At 35.1% G+C, this 26736-nt stretch overlaps 1 protein-coding gene across 1 annotated transcript; it reads left to right on the plus strand.

The window, feature by feature from the left end:
- LOC136032632 (tafazzin-like) lies at positions 1–26121 on the plus strand. Its single transcript, XM_065712905.1, has 4 exons — positions 1–85; positions 8554–8679; positions 16971–17119; positions 23123–26121. The coding sequence occupies exons 1-4, from the start codon at positions 1–3 to the stop codon at positions 23519–23521; spliced, it is 759 nt and encodes a 252-aa protein (XP_065568977.1). The 3' UTR covers positions 23522–26121.
- Positions 26122–26736: the final 615 nt, after the last annotated feature.

Consider the following 26736-nt stretch of genomic DNA (forward strand, 5'->3'; position numbering starts at 1 on the left):
ATGAGAATCGCTGAGGAAGCTCCAGCTGACAGAACAAAGTGGCAGTCGGAAGCGACTCCAAGATCCACTGGTGCTGGGCAGGACGGTAATTTCGATAGTATTTTATAAAAGGAAAAGTAACGTAGTGTAAGGAAGCTTAAGAAAAGTAAGTTCTTAGTTTTCCAGGAACTAACTTCTAGAGGATTGTCGAGCATATATAATAAAACCATATTACTATTTTATTAAAGAAAAACAGATCTTTCGTTAAAGTAAAAACCTATTTAATATGCATCGCATACCTAACGTAACTACAAATTTAATAAAAACTATTACTACGAACTTAAGCTATATATCCATTTTCTAATTAATTTAAACCCCCCTCAAAATTAGATTGTAAATAATTGCAAAATCGCATTAAATTTTCAATTTTCTCTAAGCAAGAAAGTTCCTATCCTTTAATCAATAATAAGTTCAATTGACTTTTTGACGTTGCTGAGACTCAATCAACTATATAAAAAGGCAATTAAAAAAAAATAAATACGTTCTTCTGGCGTAATAAGAAAGTATTGCAACGAGCCTATTGAAATATAACTTCCTTTTATTTTCCTTCATTAAAACGGCAAAAAAGCCTAACAAAGTACTTAAGCTTTAAGTACTTTAGCAGAAAATAAGAAAGTGACCAGATTTTGTATTTTAATGCAAAAAAAAGGTTTAAAAAGGTTATGTTAATGATATTCGTGTAGAAAAGTAAAATCATATACCTCTACCTGCCAAAATAGTTGTCTGATTTTGGGTTGTACCAGACTGAGAGAGAGAGAGAAAAAAAAAGAGAGGAAGGAAGAACTGCAAGACTACGACCTGCTCACCCTGAAAATTTTACTTATTAATGTGTCGAATTGTTTCTTTTTTTAAGGCTGTATTTCAGCAACTATTACAAAATATATTGACCAATATACGACGTAAAAAAAAGAAAAAAAAGTCAAAGCATTTCAAATTAAAAATACAGGAATATAATAGAAATCTTATCAAACAGTTCGTGGTAACGAACTGTAGTAAGGAGCGACCCGGCTCAATAGTAACAAAAACTCTAAAAAATTTAATTTTGATATCAATAGCTACATCAAAAGAATCGCATTTTAATGCTGATTTTAAATATATAGGTTTCATCAAGTTTAGTCTTACCCATCAAAAGTTACGAGCCTGAGAAAATTTGCCTTATTTATGAAAATAGAGGGAAACACCCCCTAAAAATCACACCATCAGATTCAGCGTATCAGAGAACCCTACTGTAGAAGTTTCAAGCTTCTATCTACAAAAATGTGGAATTTTGTATTTTTTGCCAGAAGACAAATCACGGGTGCGTGTTTATTTTTTTTTTATTTTTTTTCCAGGGGTCATCGTATCGACCTAGTGGTCCTAGAATTTCGCAAGAGGGCTCATTCTAACGGAAATGAAAAGTTCTGGCGCCCTTTTTAGGTGACCAAAAAAATTGGAGGGCATCTAGGCCCCCTCCCACGCTCATTTTTTCCCAAAGTCAACGGATCAAAATTTTGAGATAGCCATTTTGTTCAACATAGTCAAAAACCATAATAACTATGTATTTGGGGATGATTTACTCCCCCACAATCCCTGGGGGAGGGGCTGCAAGTTACAAACTTTGACCAGTGTTTACATATAGTAATGGTTATTGGGAAGTGTACAGACGTTTTCAGGGGGATTTTATTTTGTTTGGGGGGTGGGGCTGAGGGGAGGGGGCTATGTTTGAGGATCTTTCCTTGGAGGAATCTGTCATGGGGGAAGAAAAATTCAAGGAAAAGGGCGCAATATTTTCTAGCATTATTATAAGAAAACAATAAAAATAAACATGAAAACGTTTTTTCAAATGAAAGGAAGGAGTAGCATTGAAACTTAAAACGAACAGAGATTATTACGCATATGAGGGGTTCTAAAAATACTTTAGCATAAAGAGCGAGGTATTTAGGAGGAGATAAATACCTCGCTCTTTATGCTGAAGTATTTTTAGTAATTTCAACTATTTATTCTACGGCCTTTCTGATTCAGGGGTCATTCTTAAAGAATTAGGACAAAGCTTAAGATTTAGTGTAAAGAGCGAGGTATTAACGAGGATATAAACCTCCTTGTATATATAATAAAAATATAAGATTATGAAAGTTTGTTACGTAAGCTGCTAATTTATAAGTTACGTATATTTTTTACTAATAAAAACGCTCGTTAAAAATTAAAAGTTCTAGTTGCCTTTTTAAGCAACCGAAAAATTGGAGGGCAACTAGGCCTCCTTCTCCACCCCTTATTTCTCAAAATCGTCTGATTAAAACTAAGAGAAAGCTATTTAGCCAAAAAAAGAATTAATATACAAATTTCATTTTAATAATTTATGTGCAGAGAGCCAAAACCAAACATGCATTAATTCAAAAACGTTCAGAAATTAAATAAAAAAAAACTAATTTTTTTAGCTGAAAGTAAGGAGCGACATTAAAACTTAAAACGAACAGAAATTACTCCGAATATAAAATGGGTTGTCCCCTCCGCAATCCATCGCTCTTAACGCTAAATTTTGACTCTTTGCCACAATTCTACTTTTTAAAACAATTAAAAGCTTTAGCGTAAAGAGCGAGGGATTGCGGAGGGGACAACCCATTTTATATTCGGAGTAATTTCTGTTCGTTTTAAGTTTTAATGTCGCTCCTTACTTTCAGCTAAAAAAACTAATTTTTTTTATTTAATTTCACAAGAGAGTGAAAGAAAAAGATAATAAAACCACATAGATTGTGGTATACTTATACCACAAGAAATATTCGATTCTCTAGATACACCGTCTAAGCTGATAGATTTCTTTGAAATTCACTATCGGGATACTTTTCCCATATCACCAATGATATCTGTTAAAGTAAGTTCCTCTTATTTCCATAATCTCTTGGTAAATTGTTTTATTTCAAAACATATATTGTCATACAATCGATCGATTAAATACTTTACTTACCTTTCGTCCCCACATGCGGTGGATTGCGGACAAACGGAGCACGATAACCGCGATCTCAATACGAGAAGATCGCTGAATTTTTTCCAGAGAAACCCATTTTGAATGCGGTAAAACTACATGCAGAATAAGTGCAAGGTGAACAAGCTAGAAAATTTTAGGATGATTCTATCCCCCCCCCCCATACAGCTGCTATTGCAAATATTTTTCCGACATTCCAGTCATTTGCTGACCTGACAGTCCAGTCTCCCTGGTAGCTTGTCGCCACGCCTTGACTCGTTGAATCTTATCTTATTGTGGTGATTTTTGTGGCTTTTGTTGATCAGTAATTTTGAAATCTAATTACAATTATTAATTTTTCTACATTTTCCATTTTTATAATCCGCATGAGTTTTCTGCAAGTTTTTAAATATGCTAAAGAATGCGATTCGCGTTTTTTCCGCAAAATTGCACAAAAAAATCTTTGCCGAATCAGTAACTCGCAACATTTTTTCGCAATCCGCAGACTGTGGGAACGAAGGGTTAGATCAGTGTCTTTCAGCTTGCATATGAATAAATCTTGAAATAAATCACATTCTAATATACATGAATAATAATGCGATAAACAATAATGCAATAATCCAAAAAATAATACTAATAATAATACATAATTAAACCTATGAAGTAAAGCTTATATCGCAAAAGGTTCCCTCATTCATAATCTCCCCTCATTCAAAATCATGAATTTCCCCCTTCTTGGTCAATACTTTCTTTATTTATATTTAATCAAACTCAAATAGCAAGCCAAAGATAAGGAATGAGAAAAGATTGGAAAAACGACCGCTCTAAAAGCAGTAAGACTCACTAAGATTGCACAATCTGCACCCACTACTGAACACAAAAGGTGTTTCTGTCAATGTGCACCCGGAAGTAGACTTAATAAGAAGGCGTGTCACTTTTTGTGAAATCTGCAAATAAGGAGGGTGACGCAGGCTTTAAAACACTTCTCACTTAGACACACACCTTTACTTCACTGGAGTAAAGCCGCCGAAAACCTAACCAATTTCTTTCCCCCCAAAATGTGTTTGTTTGCTCCTGTGGATTAGCTAAATAGGTTTAATTTGCTCCCGTCTTATATCTTCGGTCAAAGGTAAAGAAAAAAAATTACTAAAATTACGACGGATAGCAAAATTATCTTCTTAAGCCAGGCAGAAACAGGTATTAGAAAATCATTCAAAACAAAATAAAAATTATCAGACCTATTTTTGGATATAAAACTTCCTTGCGAGACGCGGGATTGAACCAGGAAACCTATAAATTGGAAACCTTAGCGTCATCTACTACGCCGTCACAAGGTATGAGATTAATTGATTTTTCTTAGACTATTTTAATACACTTCCCACAAAACACATATCTGATAATAATCTACGTGGAAAGCGATTAGCCTTTAAAAGTGATGTTAGTAAGATGAAATTGTGAAATGTAATTTAAACTTGTATTTTTTATTCAGTTACCCTTTCACCGTCACTGAGAAAGGGTCATCACATTTTAGTTTTGTGTTTTGTTTTAAAATTTTTGTGTTAAAACAGGGAGATTCCCTTCCTGGTGAGCAAGAAGGTTAAGAAATTAGTACAAACAGGAAAATGAGAAACATTCTCATTTAAATCTTAGTTAAAACAAAGCTATTGGTTGCACAATTTCAGGGAGGTTTTTCAGCGGCACTTCCGATATGAATGCATAACTTTGAATGAAAAGAGCTAAAATGTGACAAATATGATGGACAAGTATGATGATTGACGAGTATGATTGATTATATCTGACAAGCTTGATGAGGAGCATTTGACATACATAATTTGACAGCTGACAGATTCCTCACCTATTAAAGTCCCCAGAAAGCCTTAAATATGTTGATGACAATATCTTGCTTTAATGAATTACTAAAGTTTACCTTAATGCGTAAGATAAGCTCTTTAAACATTAAAACATTATAACAATTTAAAACATGATTTTTATTAGACTATATAATAAATTCTTTTCCTTTAGTTAAGATAATCAAGATGGAATATCTTCAGATGCTGGTAAAGTCAGTAAGACGCAATGTCGTATATGACCTTTACCTGTTGGCAGAAATCTATCTAGTACCCTAATAAAAATTCATAAGTTTTTGAATAGAGGGCATGTTCCGTATCACTTGAAGCATTTAACTTAGTTTTGTTTAACCGAAGTTTTCTTCCAATAAGGGTCAATCAACTGCTTTGCAATGCGTGGTAAGGAGCGACCCGGCTCAATAGTAAACAAAACTCTAAAAAACGGAATTTTGATAGCAAAAGATACATCAAAAGAATCGGTTTTTTATGCTGATTTTAAATACATAAGTTTCATCAAATTTAGTCTTTATCATCAAAAGTTACGAGCCTTAGAAAATGTGCCTTATTTTGGAAAATAGGGGGAAACACCCCCTAAAAGTGATAAAATCTTAACGAAAATCGCATCAGAGAACCCTACTGTAGAATTTTCAAGCTCCTATCTACAAAATGTGGAATTTCATATCTTTTGCCAGAAGATCAATCACGGGTGCGTGTTTTTTTTTTTTTTTCAGGGCTGATTTTATCGACCCAGTGGTCCTAGAATGTTATGAGAGGGCTCATTCTAACGGAAATGAAAGGTTCTAGTGCCCTTTTTAAGTGAAAAAAAATATTGGAGGGCACCTAGACCCCCTCCCACGCTCATTTTTTTCCAAGAGTCAACGGGTCAAAATTCTGAGATAGCCATTATGTTCAGCATAGTCGAAAAACCTAATAACTATATCTTTGGGGACGACTTACTCCCTTACAGACCCCGGGGGAGGGCTACAAGTTACAAACTTTGACCAGTGTTGACATATAGTAATGGTTATTGGGAAGTGTACCGACGTTATCAGGGGAATTTTTCTTGGATAGGGAGGGGTTTGAGGGGAGGGAGCTACACGGAAGGATCTTTCCATGGAGATATTTTTCATGGGAGGAGAGAATCTCCATGAAGGGGGCGCAGGATTTTCTAATATTATTTATACAAAAAAAATGAAAAGATAAATATGAAACAGTTTTTCAACCGAAAGTAAGGAGCAGCATTAAAACAAAACGAAAGGAAATTATTATGCATATGAGGGGCTCATCTCCTCCTAAATACCTGCTCTTTACGCTAAAGTATTTTTAGTAATTTCAACTATTTCTTCTACGGCCTTTGTGATTCAGGGGTCATTCTTGAAGAATTGGGACACAATTTAAGCTTAGTGTAAAGAGAAAGGTATTAAAGAGGGGGCAAACCCCCTCATATACGTAATAAAATATTCGAATATAAAAGTTCGTTATGAAAGTTAATTCGGATGTTACGTATATTTTTTATTAATAAAAACGTTCGTAAGGAATTAAAAATTCTATTTGCCTTTTTAAGTAACCAAAAGATTGAAGGACAACCAAGCCTCCTCCCCCACTCCTTTCTTCTCAAAATCGTCCGATCAAAACAAAGAAAAAGCCATTTAGCCCCCCCCCCCAAAAAAAATGCAAATTTCGTTCTAAGTATTCATGTGCGGAGAGCCAAAATCAAAACACGCATTAATTCAAAAACGTTCAGAAATTAAATAAAAAAACAATTTTTTTAACTGAAAGTAAGGAGTGACATTAAAACTTAAAACGAACAGAAATTACTCCGTATATGAAAGGGGCTGTTCCCTCCTCAACACTCCGCTCTTTACGCTAAAGTTTTTCGGTATTTTAAAAAGTAGATTTGAGAGAAACAGTCAAACTTTACTGCAAAGAGCGGGGCGTTGAGAAGGGAATCACAGAGCGGGGCGTTGAGTAGGGATGGCATGAGAAGGAAATCACACCATCAGATTTCATTACATCAGAAACTCTACTGTATGGGTATCAAGGTCATATCTTCAAAATGTGGAATTTAGTATTTTTGCTAGAAGAAAAACCACGGATGCGTGTTTATTTGTTATATTGTTGTTTTTCTCGGGGGGTAATCGTTTCGAACCAGTGGTCCTAGAACATTGGGACATGGCTCATTGGAACGGAAATTGAAAATTCCAGTGCCCTTGAAGTGACCCACAAACTGGAGGGGAACTAGCCCCCCTCAAAAAGCAAGGAGCAACATTAAAACTTAAAACAAACAGAAGTTATTGCGTATATCAAGGTGGTTGCCCCCTCCTTAACACCTTTTTCTTATTACTTATATGAAGGTGGTTGCCCCCCTCCTCAAAACCTTGCTCTTTACGCTAAAGTTTGAATTCTGTCCAATTCCTTAATAACGACTCCTGAAATACAAGGGTCGTTTAATAAGAACAATAAGAAATTTTTTTTTAAAGTACTAAAAAACCTTAGTCTGAAGAGTGAAGGGTTGAGGAGGGGGAAACCCCCTTCATGTCGCTCCTTACTTTTAGTTGAAAAAAAATTCAAAATTTAATAAATAAAAAACAGCCCACAGACAAACCAAATCTTTAAGTGTCACTATTTTGTATTTCTTTTTTCCTATGAATGCTTTTAATGCTATATATTGCTAAGAAAAATTGAGCCATCATAAACAACAGATATAACTGGCTTTATTGATCTTCAAGCACATTTTTTATGACAAAAATCATGAACCCGATAGTTAAAAACTTAGAACCTAGTATTTTGCAAGTCAACCATTTACCTAGCTTTCCCTCGGAAACCATTCCAAATAAAGTTGTAGCATCTTTAAAAGATTTTCTTCGGGTACACAGTGGTCCGTGCTTTTCAAAAAAGGCATAAGTTCTGCAAAACAGTTCCAGCGTATACCTTTAAATAACCAATTTTTATTCTTAAACGTAAATTGGTAAAGTCTATGGGTTTTTGATTTGTGAAAGAAACGCTTTAACTTAACGTCTTATGTTAAGAATTTTTCACTCATGATTGGCAAAGTGGAATGATGCTCTGCTTGGTAGTGCGGGGACAAGGATCGATCCCTGTCTCGGCAAGATTGAGTCACTTGGTCGCTATTTGTTTCAGTAAAAAAGGTCCAGTAACTTAAAAGTCGATTTGGCGCTCCATGGAGTAGCAATGGCCCTGGAAGATCTTCATCCTTAGCCTATGTGTTTAAAGGATCGTGGTCTTAAAGATAAAGGAGTGTGGTCTTTGCATGAAATTCCACGAGTGATTTTTTTTTTTTTTTTTTTTTTTTTTTTTTTTTTTTTTTTTTTTTTTTTTTTTTTTTTTTTTTTTTGTATTACGTGTGCTTTAAGATATAGACTATTTTACCCAAACTAGAAAAAGCTGTTGTTTTCAGTTGCACTGAAGAATAAAAAAAATTTTTTTTTTTCTTATGCCTCTCAAAAATGTTTAATTTACAAGACAGAAAATGAAAGTGTAAGATATTTTATTATTTTTTTTTTAGTCTGAAGATAATTTTCTGAATTTTGAGATAAAAGTTTTATTTTATATCATAGATTAGTAGTGAAAAAAGATTTCCTCCGTGAAGAATCTAGGACCTATTTAAGTAAAGTGAGGTTATGCTAGCCTAGAGTCAAATCAGAACTACTCCAGATTATAGCTATTGCATTATTATTGTTATTGCTTCTATCTGGATTTTTATTGCAGCGGTATTGAATAAAACCACTGTGATTAATAAGGACAGGCTGGTAAAACTTCTAGAAAGGACAGACGGAAGACATCTAATTACATTTTCTAATCATGACAGCTGCTTTGGCGAACCTGGACTCTGGGGTAAGTTTTAAATGTTCTATATTGTTTATTGTTATGTTCCTACTGTAAAATTAAAATATCTGTGCAATTATCATTAAAACACTCATAATCAATATTACCATCGGTAGATATAGTCTATTTTTGTTATTTCAAGTTATTTTTCTCTAAATAGTTCTATGATAGTGCATCTAAAAAAGATTAAAAAAAAAGAACTTTTTGAAACTTGGAAAGTTGTTTTCAACTAACTTCTGAAATCAACACGAACCCTTTTTTCATTACGAAAATGTATTAAGGATACCAGGCTGTAATAAATATGTTTCAGTTTCATAGAACAGTAAGAAATCCAGAAGGCAAAGACAATAAATCAGCAATAAATAAATGTATTTATAATAAATGACTTTATAAATAGGCAATAAATAATTGCGAAAGAGTATGGAATAACTTTTTGGGGGGAGTGGGGCTATTAATAATTTAGTTGATGCTTTTCTATATTAAATTAAATCGAAAGTAAGTTGTAATGAATGTCGCTCATTTTCCTGAAAGGAAAATGATATTTAACCAATGAGCTCAACACGAATCTTTTCTTTTTATACTGAAAACATGTTCAGGATATCTGAGTACGAAAAGGATTTTAGTTTCAAAGAACAGAAACCCACTCTGGTGGCTAAAGCAGTAAATTCACTGTAATTTTTCAAAATGTAGCAAATAAAATAACTATTATTTTCAATATTTAGATTAAGAGCCGATACAAATTTGAAATTAAGATTTTGTTCTACTTTTGTAGTTGAATCGCGAAAGACTATTTGTTATGACGTATTCTATCATAAGAATGGCAGAGAGACCATACCAAAATAGATCACGGTTAATCACGTTTCTGAACTGCATATTGACATGACAACTGAATACAATAAAAGTTTTAATCCTTCTATACAATAGCTGTAAATGGAACCAGTGTTGCTAGTTGCTTGGTTTAAAGTTGCGCCACCATAGAAGTAAAAATGCGCCAAAACCTTCATTTTTATAATGAAAATGTACCTAATTAACAATTTTTCCCCTCAAAAAAGCGCCAAAATTGCGTAAATGCGCCATTCTGGCCACTCTGAATGGAGCTGGTAAGCGTTTTCATGAGTAAACCAATTTCCTGTTTTCTCTTTCTGTTTAAATATATTTAAGTAGAAGTTTGAACATTTTTCGTTCAATTACTGTTAATATTTTTGTATTATGATGATTTATTTGTTGAAGTTTCGCCGGTATTTATTGGTATTTTCTGTATTTCTCAGTTTCTCTGTATTGATTTTGACGTATCGGCCGATTCTGATCGATTTTTACTGATGGCGATTCTATAAACGAACCTCATTTTTTCTTTTTTTTTCTTTTTTTACTAGAATTGCAAGTTCGGCAGCGTTTGCTTGTGACGGTCATTTTAAGAAGCAGCATATGCGTGTCGTAAAATTCCCGAGTCTTAAAAATAGAGAGTGCTGTGCAGAATTTGGAGATAAAAGTGTCTTTAATAAATATATCTATTAAATATATCAATATATAATAATAGTTACATATGTTAGTAAATGCATTTATCACACAATATATATATATATATATATATATATATATATATATATATATATATATATATATATATATATATATATATATATATATATATATATATATATATATATATATATATATATATATATATATATATATATATATATATATATATACTAGCTGTTGGGGTGGCGCTTCGCGCCCCCCAAGCCCCCCCGCGCGCGTAAGTCGTTACGCGCCATATTAGTTACGCGCCATTGTAGTTGTGTCCCTGTGTCCCACCTGTGAATATAGATAGATTTATATATGTGTATAAACTACGTAAAAATTGCGAATATACAACATTCTTGGCTTTCCCATTGTCTGTGCATATACAAAGCCGTATGTACTAATAATGACGTCATATGCAAACGCTCTTTTTACCAACAAACAAACCTGCATACACACAACTCGTTTTTATATAGATAGATAGATAGATAGATAGATGCAATACAAATTAACTGCGTAAAATTTGCGAATATACAACATTCTTCGCTGTCCAATTGTCGCTGCATATAAATAGATTGTCAGGTTTACCGACCCTCGAACATGCAACGTACAATTGTCCATGGGAAAAACAATCAGTATTAAGATCTATACCACATTTTTCTAATGATTGACCTTGAGCTTTGTTAATGGTGATTGCAAATGCTAATCGAATTGGGAATTGCAATCTTTTAAATTGAAAAGGCAGCAGATCCGTTGGAATCATGGGAATGCAAGGAATAAGAACAGCCTCACCCTCAAAAGGCCCTGTCAAGATTGTGGCCTCTATTAGGTTTTCCATTGTTTTTTTTTACGGCAAGTCGAGTGCCATTGCAAAGCTTTGGTGGGTTTATATTTTTTAAAAGTATTATTGGTACGCCTATTTTTAGTTGTAGCACGTGTGGTGGAAACCCTGAAAGATCTATGGAATTTAAAAATTCAGATGGATAATTAACCGCTTCATTTGGTTCCAAAACTGTGTCGACTGACTTATAAAGGACTGCCTGGTCTCGAATCTTGGTCAAAACAATATTGTTGATTTCGTGGACGTCTATATTTTTGGGTGCGAGAATCGCTCTTTCACTTAGCCATTTATTATTTTTATAATTTTTTAGAATATTCGGAAATACTTTTTCCATCAATTCATTTTTGGACGTCACTAAATTATAGAAATCAGCAGGTAGTTGTATACGTCCTGAAATTGAGTCTACTGGGAGCTTTCCGTTTCCAATTGCCAGCAATTGATCTGAAAATGTTTGACCAGAGTCATCGTTTTGCAATCGGACACGCATATTTGTAGTTAATTTTAATATTTTTACGTGTGCCCATAAATTAGAATTTTTCAGGCAAGCATTCATTTCGTCTGCAGGAGTTGATCTAGGTATTATAGGTAATGTTTGCCTGAAATCTCCCGCAAGCAATATTCATGTGCTGCCAAAGGGTTTCGACTTCCCTCTCAAATCTTTCAAGCATTGATCCAGAGCCTCGAGCGATTTTTTGTGTGCCATTGTGCACTCATCCCAAATAATAAGTTTGCATTGCTGCAATACTTTACCCATCCCAGGTGATTTGGAAATATTGCACGTGGGAGTTTCTGTAGAATGCAAATTCAGAGGCAATTTCAAAGCGGAATGAGCAGTTCTTCCACCAGGCAGCAATGTTGCGGCTATTCTGGACGACGCAATTGCCAACGCTATATCATTTTTTGATCGAATTGATGCCAGAATCAGTTTTATCACAAATGTTTTACCAATACCTCCTGGCGCATCCAAAAAGAAAATTTCTCCAACGTTGTTATCGACACAATGCATTATGGTATCATAAATGTCTTTTTGTTCCGACGTTAACTTGGAAATGTTATTTTGTACATACGACAATAGATCACTCGTACTGTAACTTTGTTCACGATCCAATTCTACACATGTCGAAACAGCAGCGATACGGTTAGGTGAAGGCATTCCCAAATCCTGAAGAGGTTTGTTTGCCATACGTACGCACAAATCTTCAATAATAACTAAAGTTTAGTTATGAATTTCTGATGTAAAATCAAAAGTCATATCTGACGTCTCTAACTGTTTTCGATGGAGTATATCTTCGGACATTTTTGACTTATATTTTTCCCATAACTCTGTAGGAGCTGATGGAGAGCAAGTTGTTAAAATGATGCCAAACAATGCACGAATTTGACTTGGGGTTGACGTTTCGCACGCGTCATTGATGCAGTTATCCCAGTGTTGGTCATTCTCCAATAAATTCAGAGCTTGGCCTGCACTACGGTAAGTGTCATGTATAGTACCGTTTACAGTTCTCAAATACTCAAAGGATGTCGGACCGGGTACATTCACCAGAAGCAGGCGTAGAAAGAAGCATTCATGTTGATTGGGGTGAACGGTGTAGAGTCTTCCTATCGTGGTATCTTTGAAGATGGTAGGTTGGCCGTCGACTGACTTACCCTGTTTTCGACGTTCAAATACTTTATTTTTAGTATTCCACGTGTAATACGAAGGCACTTCAGTATACAGCAGTTTTTTTGCAAAAGAATCATTTTTGCAAAGCGAAAAAAAAGCTGTTAATGTTGTATCCGGTGGATTCAGGACTCTTTGTTGCACGTTGGTTTCCGTGAAATAAACACGTTGACCATTCTGTAAATGTACCGCTAAGTGAACAACAGCTGGACTACGTTCATGTATCGGAAATGAAAGAATTCGCCAAACAGCTTCATTACTGCTTATGTATCTTCCAGCCTGATATTGTACGATTTCGTCGAAATCTTTGATTTCGGGCTGCAAGCCAAAAACTGCCATGTCACTGCCTTTGTTGACGTATTTACATATGTATTTGATTGCCTTTACGGAGTTACAGTATTCAACGTTTATGTGTGCATTAAATGTTTTTGATAATAATGGGGAATATGGAACAACCCACTGGTTATCTACTTCGATGGTGGTACCGTTACGCTTCTTTATTATTGCTGTTTTACCGCCATCTTCAGTAGATCTTCTTCTATATTGTGGGTAACCATCATTGCCAGTAATTGTGTTTGATACTAAAAGTCGAGGATATTGCTTTGTGCACCTTCCTTTGGCCATGCATGGTGAATTTTCGTTCAGTGCACCGCAAGGTCCATGTATCATATTTTTTACAATAATATCATGTAACCCCTTATCGACATTTTTATCAGGTATTTCAGCGGAAATCACATCATCAATTTCGTTCGAAGTAATTTTTTTATGTAGCCAGATTAGTATATGTGCGTGTGGCAAACCTCGTTTTTGCCATTCCACTGAGTACATCCAGCATCGCACTGACCCAAACACTTCAAGTTTTACTATGTAGTTTATCAGTGATTTCAACTTTTGCCGGAAGACACGGGCCATAATGTCATGCCTATGAACCGCCTATTGTCCTTGAAGTAAAAGCTGCAGTATCTCGTCCCAAGATTGATTACATGTAAATGTAATAAATAAATCTGGACGACCATAGAGACGAACATACGCAATAGCATCTTGAGCATATTCATGCATATGACGGGGACTGACAGCATATGACGAAGGTAAAATTGTTAATCTTCCAACGTTTGTGGTATTACCGTCATTTATAACTGCATCTCGCAAATGAATGTATTGTTCAGAGCGGAGCTTGGTCTGATTCAGGCGGATATATAGCAAACGTTCTGATTCAATTTTAGCATACATATCAACGACAAATTGGTGAAACAATTCACGGCATTTTAAAATATAATTTTCTTCATCCTGCCGAATCATTAGTCTATAGGAATAATAATGCATTGCACTGCATTTCTTATTCATTTCTTTGTTAGTGGCTGGATTCATCAATTTAATATTAAAGTGATAGCCGTCGGCTCCATCCCAAAAAATGATAGGATATTGTAGGGCATCGTAGCATCGATGAGTTTCAGCAATTCTTAACAACTGAGCGTTTCGCTTATGAAGAATAATATCTCGAGGTAAAAACTGATCACCGACCATAACGATTGCCACTTCGTCGATAGTTGGAGCATTGTATCTACGCACATGTTGGCCAGGAGGCGTTTTGTCAGCGGAAATAACAATTTTATGCGTATCAGTAGGCATCAAATCGATGGCTGTTTTGAACAGACGCACTAAATTATTATTTTCGTGGAAAAGATGTTGCAATTGGGAAACGATTGTCCTTTCAACGTTGGGAGAAATTTCGCAACGTGCATTCAATTCAGAATTTCTATCACTGATGAAGTACAATTGAAAAAATTTATGATTCTCGCCTGAGAATGGTAGAAGGGACCCTGCTCTATGATAAATTTGCCCTTTTACTTTGAAAGTAGACATAAATTGATCTGGATTTTCGATTTGGGCTCCAAACGTCGTCATTTGGAAACATGAGTTGTATTTTCTGATTTGTGACAAAAAACGCTTAGATTCTGACGTAGTTCCAGTAAGGAAAGTCTTCAATGGCTCTGGTGGTGCAGCCAATAGAGGAAGTTTAACTTTTCCTGAGGCGCAACACATTCCCATTGTTTCACCATTGAATTTCAAGGCCTTGCAATAGGGACAAATTTTAGACATTGTCCCGATTTTAACACATCTACTCAAGCTATAATCATCGACTGGGTTGTACCTGAATGCCAGGCGATAACTTTCAGGTTGCTCTGATTCCTCGGCACGCTTTCTTTTCTTACTTTCTCTATCAGCAGCAAGCCTGATTTCTTGCTGTTCTTGTGATTCCTCGGCACGCTTTCTTTTCTTACTTTCTCTATCAGCAGCAAGCCTGATTTCTTGCTGTTCTTGTAATTCCTCGGCACGCCTTCTTTTTTCACTTTCTCTTTTAGCAGCAAGTCTGCTTCCGCGTTGCTCTGGTAGTTCCTCGGCCCGCTTTCTGTTCTTTCTTTCTCTATCAGCTTCAAGCCTGTTTCCTTGCTGTTCTTTTGATTCCTCGGCACGCTTTCTGTTCTTTCTTTCTCTATCAGCCTCAAGCCTGTTTCCTTGCTGTTCTTTTGATTCCTCGGCACGCTTTCTGTTCTTTCTTTCTCTATCAGCCTCAAGCCTGTTTCCTTGCTGTTCTTTTGATTCCTCGGCACGCTTTCTTTTCTGACTTTCTCTATCAGCAGCAAGTTTTTTGGCATAGACTCTTTGAGCATCTTCATCGGCTTTTGCCATTGTAAGTTCATCAGTCATTTTAAACTTAAACATTAATAGATTTCTACGTGAACATATGTCTTAAATATCTTTAATGACGTCACCGTCGTAGCAAAAATGACGACAACTAACTTGATTATAAGATTATAACTTGATTTTATTATAAGGATTGAGCTGTATGTCGTCATGAAATTGTTTGTCGACTGACGTCATGTTTGTCAACTGATGAAATTATAGACCGGGACACCGGGACACAAATGACGACCGGGAGACAGGGAATATAAATGACCACCGGGACACTCAAAGAGAAATTACAGACTGGGACACCGGGACACAAATCACGACCGGGACACAGGGAATATAAATGACGACCGGGACACAGGGACACAGCTACAACGGGGATGCCGGGGGCACAGGGGGGATATATAAATGACGAACGGACACAGGGAATGTTCGAAGAGAAATTACAGACCGGGAAACCGGGACACAAATGACGACCGGGACACAGGGAATATAAATGACGACCGGGACACTCAAAGAGAAATTACAGACTGGGACACCGGGACACAAATGACGACCGGGACACAGGGACACAACTACAACGGGGACGCCGGGGGGCACAGGGGGATATATAAATGACGACGGGGACACAGGGAATGTTCGATTAGCAATCACCATCAACAAAATTCAAGGGCAATCATTAGAATAATGAGGTATAGATCTGAATACGGATTGTTTTTCCCATGGACAATTATATGTTGCATGTTCAAGAGTCAGTAAACCTGACAGTCTATTTATATGCACAGACAATGGGACAGCGAAGAATGTTGTATATTCGCAAGTTTTACGTAGTTAAAAATATATATATATATATATATATATATATATATATATATATATATATATATATATATATATATATATATATATATATATATATATATATATATATATATATATCACAGGTGGGACACAGGGACACAACTACAGTGGCGCGTAACTAATATGGTGCGTAACGACTTACGCGCGCGGGGGGGCTTGGGGGGGGCGCGAAGCGCCCCAATCAACTAGGTGTTGGGGTGGCGCTTCACACTCAACAGCTAGTATATATATATATATATATATATATATATATATATATATATATATATATATATATATATATATAAATATATATATATATATATATTTTTATATATATATATATATATATATATATATATATATATATATATATATATATATATATATATATATATATATATATATATATTTGAGGACACTAATCTTAATACTTATATCTGCTGTTTTCTCTAGAAATGAACTTGTCGTCAATATTTTTTGAACTGTGTAATTATTTGTATTGTCCTTTTTTTGTTAGTTCCCTAAAGTATTGTTCCATATTTTTAGGTGTCCTGCTTTTCCTTCATTTAGTAAAAGCGCTTATGGAATATGAAATTGATGAAACGGTCTATTGCTGCTCGTGACGTTTGTTTTATCCACTTAACGCTGTTATAATTCCCTTGACAGTATTTGTCAAATATTTCCTGTCTTTTATTTTGTCTTTTTGTTCAATTCTTACAATATTTTCCTATTTTAATTTAGGTGTTCTGCCTTTCCGCCATTTATGGAGTAGAAAAGTGATGAGATGGTCGACAGCTGCTCATGACGTCTGTTTTACAACACCCCTTCACACATATTTCTTTTCCCTTGGAAAATGTTTGCCAATTATACGCGGAGGCGGAGTATATCAGGTAGGTTTATGTCTCCACCCTTGGCTCACGCAGGTGCAACTCCTACCATGATCTTAAAGCTAACCTATGAACATTCTGCACCGTTATATTGCTGCCGCGTTTTATTTGGTCTTGTTTCAGTCTAGTTTCGGTCCTGTTTCCTTAATAGTGTTTTTCTTTGCGTATTTAGTAAGCTCAAACTCGTTTTATTTACTATATCCCGTAAGGGACCGTACCGTTTTTCATAACTACATCCCGAAAATCGAAACTTGTTCGTCCAGGTAGTTTCACCCCTTATTTCATAAAAATGGCGTCAGAAAATATTTACCTGGTGGACGTATTTTTCCAGATGTGTGTATGGCACTGTTTTTCTGTGCCTACTGTTAGGCATGTCCTTGGCTCTAGCAAATTGCAGTACTTTGTGTCTTTTTAAATCCTAAAATGCCAGACTTCACTTTCAACATTCCCAGATGGGTAAATATATGACAGTTCATATTATTGACTTACTAATAAAGTGAATATACCGCTCGATGCCTTTTTTTATGCTCTTTACGAATAAAATAATCGCTTCTATTGCAAATTCAAATTTAAGCACTTTTTGACGTAACCTCACCTAAAAAAGCTATAAGAAGCATTCTTAGATTTTGAAAACTTTTGCCAGTAGCCCTTTTCCAGCGTTTTGTTTGTCAAAGGCAGTACCGACACGAAACAAAACGAAGGCTCAAAAATAGAATTATGCGAAACAAGACCGGGAATGGTAGCCCAAACTGAAACTATCTTAGTCTTAAATAAAACGCGGCTTGGGTTGGGATCATTTACGGCAGCTAACAAGGTGCAACCTCCGAAATCCTATATACCAGGAAAAATTTTAAAAATTAAGTTTTCCGCATATATGTTAGACCTTAGTTCGAGGGTGTGAGACACATTATTGCCTTCCCAACTGTTTTTTTTTCGTGGATGCACGAAAAATGTGTTCAAAGTTCAAGTTTGAGCCATAAAGAGTTCTTAAGGGTTCAAAGTAAAATTTAGAACTTAAAATGAAAAAAAAATCCTTAACTAGTTTTCTACGACTGGTTCCCTGCCAACAATAACATTTATTACATAAAAGAAACGATTGCATTCGCATATGGCACTGGGCGAAGTACTGCAGCTCACACTCACTGACACTGCAGCTGTACTCTCACTCACACCGCAGCTGTACTCTCACTCACGCTGCAGCTGTAAATGATAATAATAAAAACATGGTTTTTATGATAAGTTGTTAGCTTTAAATGAAAATGAGTCGTACCTTCTTATATTTCCCATGTAAGCATAAGTTATCCTTCAATAACCCACATTTCTTCTTCAAGAGTTGATGTATGTTGTCCACCTACGTGGACAACATACGTGTGATTCCTACGTGTGATAAATACGTGTGATTCCTAAGACTTATTTTGGATGAACATTTATCATTTGAATCACATATTAATATCTTTGGAGTTAAGTTGGAAATATTTTTTGAAATGATTTTTAAAAGGATAAGAATGGAAGGAAATATAATAATTTGATTACTGGAAAACTATTACATACTATAACGTAAAAAATTCATTGTTTTAGTATTTTAGGTTCTGGAACTATTGGGAATTGAGACGGTTTTTCTTTTTTCCACGCTTCATATCTTACATTTTTCTCTTGTCCATTCTTTTGTATTTCTCGCCTGTATGGATGTCTGCTCTTACGTCTTTATTCTCGCCTTTATATAATCTCTAGCAAAATTATCAAATGTCTTTCAGTCCACCATGCACTCTGTTCATCCCTTGAAGCTAATTATTTATTTAAGCCGTTGTGGGCTAATCTGAACTCAATTGCTTCCAAACCTGTATATGGATTGAAATGTGGATAACGCGGAAATGCCCTCTACTCCAACAGTCTAAACAGAGGCTTGTCTCGTCGTTGTTGTGGTTAGTGCCTGGAGCTCTGTTTCTGTCGGGATATGGTAATCCTGTGCTCTTGTTTCCGTCCAAAACTCCCAAACTGACTTCTATAGTTTTTGTAGCTCTAAATAATGATAATTTGGGTAGTTTTATTTTATTTACTCTTTTTCCGTTTCATTTTTTTTGTAGTTGACGCTAGTTTTCGTGCTAATGTTTTTTTTTAGTTGTTTTGTTTCTTGAAAGGCACACAGGGTTGACTGGATTTATATGAACTGATTATAAATATTTTTCTTTTTTTATGTTAGTTTAGTCATTTGGTTATGAAAAATAGAATGGAGTCTGTATATAGTTTTTCCCAGTCAATGGGCTAATGAGCCCTCTAGAATTTGTTTGGATATTTATCTATTTTTTATTCTTTTTTTTGTAAATAAATGAACTTGAACATTAGAGTTTCTCAAATATAAAAAATCTAATTCATCAATGGTAACTAGTACCTTGGTTTAACTAAGTAGTAAAAGCCAATGGTGATGGCTTCAAAAACAGTTTGGGTGTCGTACATTCTTTAGTAGGTTCCAGCTGAGAAAAAGCCAAAGGCATTTTCCTCTAAGTGGTATGTATATAAATCGATCTATAACTACTACTAACAACTCGCCGCAGTACCAGGCCGTCTGAGGCAGACACAATTACGCACGCTCCTCCTCCATCTCAATCTATTCAAACCTTCCCTCTTTACACCCTCCAGAAAGTTTCCATTTTCCTTAAATCCTTCCTTACAACATCCTCCCTCACCACCCGAGGACATTCTGCTTTTCATTTAGCCCTAGACGGTTGGCCGAAAAGGACAATCATTGACAATCTTTCATCCATCATTCACACAACATGTCCTAGCCATCTCAAACTTTCTGTCATTATGGCCCTAGAAGACGGGATTGGCCCATTCTTTTTGTACAGCCTACTGTTTGAAATACTGTTAGTCAGTCGGGTACCCAAAACAATCCGTATGCAATTTCTCTGGAAAACATCTAGCAAAACTTCCTCCACTTCTTGGAGCACCCATGCTTCAGAATCATATTTGATCACTGTCATCACTTTAGCTTCCAATATTCTAATCTTGGTTCGCAGACATATCATCCTTTTCTTTCAAACTTTTTTCAACTGTGGCAAGACACCCTGGGCATTGCTATTCTTCTTTTAACATCTTCACTTTATCCACCATCTTAACTAATAATACTACCTACATAGGTGAAGCTTTTCATTTGATTGATCTTCTCGTAGGTCATTTCTCTGGAAAACATCTATCAAATCATTATCCGTTTTTCAGAGTGCCCATGTTTTAGAACTATATTTGACCACAGTCATCCCTGTAGTTTCCAATGTTCTAATCTTGGTTCGCAGACTTATCTTCCTATTCTTCCAAACTTTTTCCAACTTTGAAAAACCACGTTGGGCTTTGGCCTGTGTCAAGCCAAAGCAAAGTGTCATTTTAATAGCTTTCGAGTGAGGGATTACAATAGTGAAATTCCTTTGGGAGAAGTTTAAAAATAATCATTACAGTATACATTTCCGAGTCGTGCATTTCTGAGTTCAAAACCATCACCATCCGAGGGATTATCTCGATCAAATACTACCAGAGGTAGATATTAGGTATGGGCTATAGTTATAATATTCGAGGCTAAAAGTTAAGATGACCCCAACCACTATTTCTGTTAAAAGAAAATTGGAGGTTGGAAGGGTAAGCAGTGTCGAAAGTCTCGATTTGGTCCTCTAGTCGTACAGATCAAAATCTTTGGATGAATTCGATTAAAAAACAGTGCAACATACCCGCCTTTTGAAAAGGCTATCCTTTCCTGTCTCTGTTTTTTTTTATAGGTCAATGATTTTTTGCAGAATTTTCAGTTTGGCCTCCCTGCAGAGCACAGAATTGAGCTTTTATCTCCTACTTTTTAAAGTTTTCTGTATTCGGTTACTGATTCTGGTCTGATTTCTGCTGCTATATTGTTAGGTGTCCGGAAAGCTTTTGATTCATTGTCTGATTAAATTTTACTTTCTAAAGTGTCTCATGACTACTTAAGAGATAATACTAGCGTTTGGTTGTTCGGAAGAGTTACCTCAGTGAATGCTCTTTTCCATTTGTCGTCTCAAGTTACGTTTAGTGTCCGCAAAACTCAGCTCTAGAGCCAGCTCTGAACTTAATTTATGCTAACGATTTTATTGTTGCGAGTGCGAACAAAATTCTGAAAGTTCGTTTTCGTCAATGTTACCCCGATTCTTTCTGGGGCCACGAAAGTAAATTTCTCTCAAATGGCCGAAACACTATAGTTACCCTCGCTGACGACACAAACCTTTGCAGGTTCTCCTCAGAACGGAGTCTGAGGTTTGTATCTAATTTACTATTGTTGTTTTTTTGCCAGAATAACACTATTGTTTTTAGCTAATTCTTTAGTGTTTTTCTTTCTCATTATTTTAACCTTTGTTTGTTTTTTTCCAGCAATCTCAGCCAGAGAGCCTTATAGGGGGGGGGGGTGTATAATGTATGAGCTCTTGTTTTTATTATTATTTGTTGATTGTTTGTTAATAAATGCCTCTCTTATAGTATTATTTTGGAATTTGAAATTATGAATATAAGGAGATGTAGAATACAGTGAAATCTAACAATACATCCTTAATAATTAATTGCTACAGTACAACGGCAATAAAACTGTCCCCAGGGACTGAAAATTAAATTTTGAGCTAATCTGTGGCAAGGATTATTATTGTTAGTGGTTGTGTTATATGTCCCCTGTTCATGCCTATAATTTTTGGTTCGCTGTTGGTTTTGTAATACATAATTTTAATATTCTTTGTCAAGTAACAAATAGCTTTTTTACCTATATTTATAGTAATTTCTACCCCCCCCCCCCCGATTCAAGTTGTTTCATTTCGTCCAGTGTCAGCTTGTTCATACCTTGGTCCGTAACAAGGGTTCGAACTATTTTAAAACAATTTCTATGTCATAACTGTCAAAAACTTTCATCTAAGTTTGAAAAATCTCCCAAACTCCCAAGCTTTTATTTCAAGTCCTAAAGCTTTTGATTTTAATTTTGCGTTTCAATTTTTCTGATAACAGGAAATTAATTTTTAGCTTTTAGTACATACTGAGGTAAAACTTTTTGATTTTTTGAAGACTTTTCTTGTTACGTTTTGAGACATATGTTTTTTCCGTTTTTTTTTTCTTTCCTAGTTTTTGGTGATTCTTGTAATCGATTCTTACCTTTGATCGTCCTATTCTTGTATTAGTATATTATTCCCAAAAGCTTCTTATCCAGTTCATATCTTGCTAAGTCTTATTTAATACATTGCTCCTTACTGGTCAGCTTTGAGCGGTCTAGCTCACTATCTAGTCCACCTAGCGATCTCCCTTGGCTCTATGTGACATATATCTGACATCTGCAAAAGACTTTTTATGCAAGATATGTCACACGGACTCATTGCATCTTTTAGACAGTTGACGTCCACGGCAGGATTGTGAGAAATATTGTTTGTTCAACTATCCCATAGCTAAGGTTGTGCTTTTTATTCTTTTTGGATTTTGTTGTATCATTTCACTTTATGCTGGCTTTCCGGGTGTATATTCCATTCATATAGAGACTTTTCTAAAAGCTGTATTCTCCGCTTTTTTGGCTGCGCTTCTTTAACTTCTTTGGTCTTGCTGGCTCTTTTCTCTTGATTATTTGCTTTTTTTCGTTTCTCTTGCTTTCTTGCTTCTCTCTTTGCGTCTCAAAGTGTATTAATATGGATAATAATTGCTTTTCAGGAAGTTTCAAAATCTAGTGATCCCGCATCGTAATTCTGCTGTTACTTCTGAATATTGTTCCTGTTCATGTTCTAGTCGAACGAACGTTTCTTGGCATATCATCCGTTTTACTAGTTTATAATTTTAACTAAATTCAAATTCTGTTTTGAACTAAATTTGAAATTCAAACTCTTCATAATTTGAACCTAATCTTCCAGCATGACACGATAAAGATAATAAAAACTTTAAAAAAAAATTGTCCATTCTGCTAGAAGAATAGCAGTTTTTTCGTTTTTACAAAAGCTAAGTTGTCTTTTGTTTATACTAGCTTTTTTCCAGGAAGGCATTGACTATTCTATCGACCGCTTGAACGAAGGAGATTGGGTTCATATTTTTCCTGAAGGAAAAGTAAATGGAGACAAGAAGCACATCAGGCTGAAGTGGGGCGTTGGAAGAATGATAATGGAGTGTAAAGAAGAACCTCTAGTCCTACCCTTGTTTCATACAGATATGGAAGAAGTGCTGCCAAATCAAGCTCCTTATAGGTTAAAATTCGGTAAAAATGTAGTTTTCAATGTAGGAGAATTGATTAACTTCAGTGATTTAAGAAGAATGAATGCAGATATTATAGTAAAAAGGAAGATTATTACTGATAGAGTGCAGGAACATTTCTATAAATTGAAAGCTGAAACTTATAGTTTAAGGGAAGAGATTCGATCTTCAGGTGCTACGAGTTGATGATGCTTGCTTGTTAGTGAATTCAATATAGGTTTATAATGTAAAGTTTAGAGCTAATTATTGGTAACTGTATTGTAAATTTACATATTTATGTGTCATATTTAAATAGGAAACTAAAACCATATTTTGAAGTTGCAAATACACTGCACATAAAATGATGGGTCATTTCCTCTCCCCTGGAAATCGAGATTTTCATAATTTTTCGTCTTTCGCCTGATTGTTCTTCAAATTTGGACCCAACTTTTTACCAAAGAAACAGCAGCTTGAGTATTTGACCCTTGGGAATATCCCTTGTTTTGACCCCAACTTCATTGCCCTACACTAATTTGTACTCGGCTATCTTAAAGTAGAACGTAGCCAACGTGAAATGAAAGATGATATATTCACAGCTGAGTTTTGAACGGCTCAGGGGGCTTATGAAGTGTTTCCGCAGCTACTGAAATGTCTTGGCCTATACACTCGAATTCAATTCAGAAATACAATAGTAAATATTTATTTAGCTTTTTCAGGGCATATGTTTTGTTTAATACATTCGGAATTACATAAATTCACTGCCTTGCTTTAGTACTGAATGCTCATACTTAGAGACACTAATGATTCAATGATTAATAAGCACTCGCTCAAGGGGCTATGGGTATATCCTTGGAGGTATGTTTAGCGTGCCTTCTGACTGAAGCCGTCCTAGCCGAGCGGTTAGCGCTCCAGATTTGAAACCCTGAGGTCCGGAGTTTGAGTCCTGGTGTCGCTGGTTATTTGGATTTGGGACGGGGTCGATGGTGGGACTCTATAAGCTCAGCCAGAGTCGACCCAGCTCTATATGAGTGAGAGAAATCTGGGGAAAAACACGGGAAGCGTCGAACATTTTGCCCCCAGCCACGCATTGCACTCCTGGCCAAAGGCATTGGATCAGGAGATCGGTACCTGCGCAACGCAAACCATTGATTAGTACGCAAAAAAGTGTTTAAAAAGTTCTGGCTATTTATAGCAAAATAGCTTTGTTTTTAGATTCTCTTCCGTAAGACTGAGATGGATTTGAAGTACCAACATAGTTTGAAGATTTTTTCAGAAGAAAGTTATTCTCTTTAACTCCTCATAAAGCTTGTACCAGTATCTTTGCTAATGTCATCTCAGGGGCTGCCTCTCCGTGAGGTCAATGTCCTTGTGTTTCGACAAGTCTGATCTACAGTCCCCAAATTTTCCAGATGTGGCTCTATCCACTCTATGTTTGCATAAAACTATAAGTACTGGGATGGCCTTAATAATATTTTAGTAACCCTTTCATGTTGCTTGTAGGCTAGGCTAAAAAGACACGTAAAAAGACCCAGTCATGAGCAAAACGTTTCTTCTTTATTTATACAATATTTCATTGAATAATCTTTGATATAAAAAAATAGTTGATTTTAAGTTTTAGTTTTCTTGTGTTCTCCACATTTAAAAAGTTTTTTTCTACATATTTTCGGTATTTTTCTTGCAAAGATGTACCTCACATTGTAGTTCTTCATAATACCCAGTATTTCCTTTAACTATTTGTGGATATATTTCTAGATATTTATCTCGTTGTCTTTGCTCATGTTTTCCGCATTTGAAGTGCGTAATTTTCTATGATTTTCCTTGTGAAAATAATCTGCTTCTAACATAGCACTTTTGTATAAAGCGCAGAATCTACTTTGAATGCCTGTAACTGGTTGTTCCTTTGAATATTGGATTTTAAGTTTTACTTTGCTTGTGTTTATTGCATTTAAGATGCATTTTGAACAAATTTTTCGTATTTTTCTGGCTAGGATATTCCGTTTCTCGCATTGCTGCTTCCTGTAATTTGTGGTATTTGGGACTTAGGTAGGCCGCCAAAACTTGCTGAAGTGTCAAAATCGTACTCAGCCTACTGGTTAGCCTAGCTGGTTTGTATTATAGATTTAATCTTTCGAACTTCAAGGGAAAATAATGTATGCATATTCACTAGTCTACTCTCGTAAATGTTTTTGGACACAACAAAAAACTTTTAATAATTCTGTTTTTCGAAAATTGAATTTATTATTTTAACTTTTAGGGTCCTTTTAAGCTTATGTTACAATCTGGACCATCCAAAATACTGATTTAAAGGGACGAAGATATATTCGATTCTTATCAGCCATAGCATCACAGCGCTATGTAGTTATGGGACATTACTATTTCTAAAGTCTTTTACTTCCCTTAGGATCTATGTATAGAGTTTATGAAAGGTTTAGACATTTTGAGTAAAAATATTTATTTATGTAACTGCTTTTTCTTTTCTCTTTTTTTGAAGGCATTTTGTATCTTTATTTTGAACTAGTCAGTTTTGCTGCCTACATTAATGTTTTTGTTTATCAATATTTTATCTGTTTCATTTGAAGTTAAAATAAAAAGTTTCTTACTTTTGTCTTTGTGTGTTATATCGCCTCAGAATAGATGCTAAAACGCTTTAATGTTGCTTAAATGGAATGTACAGCAGTTGAACTGTTTAGCACTTTTTTCAATAAAATAGTATAGCTACCCATTTATTTTAAATAATAAATTGGATTTAATTGTGAGTTTTCAATCTGAAAAATTGTAATCTTATATTTGAAAGTTTTTAGGTGAGTATTTGCACCGCCATTATTTTTGACGACCAAACGCGTTTCAGCTAATCAAATAGAATTATTGCCTATAATTGCTAGTGAAATTTAGCGATGAATAGAAACGCTGTTGAAAAACTTTTTTGATGGATATTGAGTGCAAGAAAGAAAAACTGAAGCATGGCTGAAAAATTTGTTAATTTCTTTACTTCAGAAATAACTAGAGTGGTTTTGTAGTCTATAAGTTTCGTAGGTTATCCTTATGATTTTTCAGAGCTTTTTTTTATTATTCACATTCATCTATAGATGGGCTCATTATCCTCCTGATCAAAAAAAAAACTGAGTTGACAAAAACTTTTAACTATATTGCATATGATATATTGAGTTGATCTAATTTCATTAGTTCAAATGATGTTAACTTTCATAATTCCTGAAGTTTGAATTTCAGAATTATGAATTCACTTTTAGAAGTTTGAATTTTTTCGGAAGATTTGAATTCAGTTTTTTAAAATGTGAATTTAATTCTTTTTTTTATATGACAGTCTAGATTTTGAAAATTTTAAAAGTGTCAAAATTTTCATTAGCTTTAATTAAGTAAAAAAGGTGAAAAAAAAATCAAATTTGCATTTACCTTGGTACATA

The sequence above is a fragment of the Artemia franciscana genome, chromosome 11 (genome assembly GCF_032884065.1).
Source record: "Artemia franciscana chromosome 11, ASM3288406v1, whole genome shotgun sequence".
Lineage (NCBI taxonomy): Eukaryota > Metazoa > Arthropoda > Branchiopoda > Anostraca > Artemiidae > Artemia > Artemia franciscana.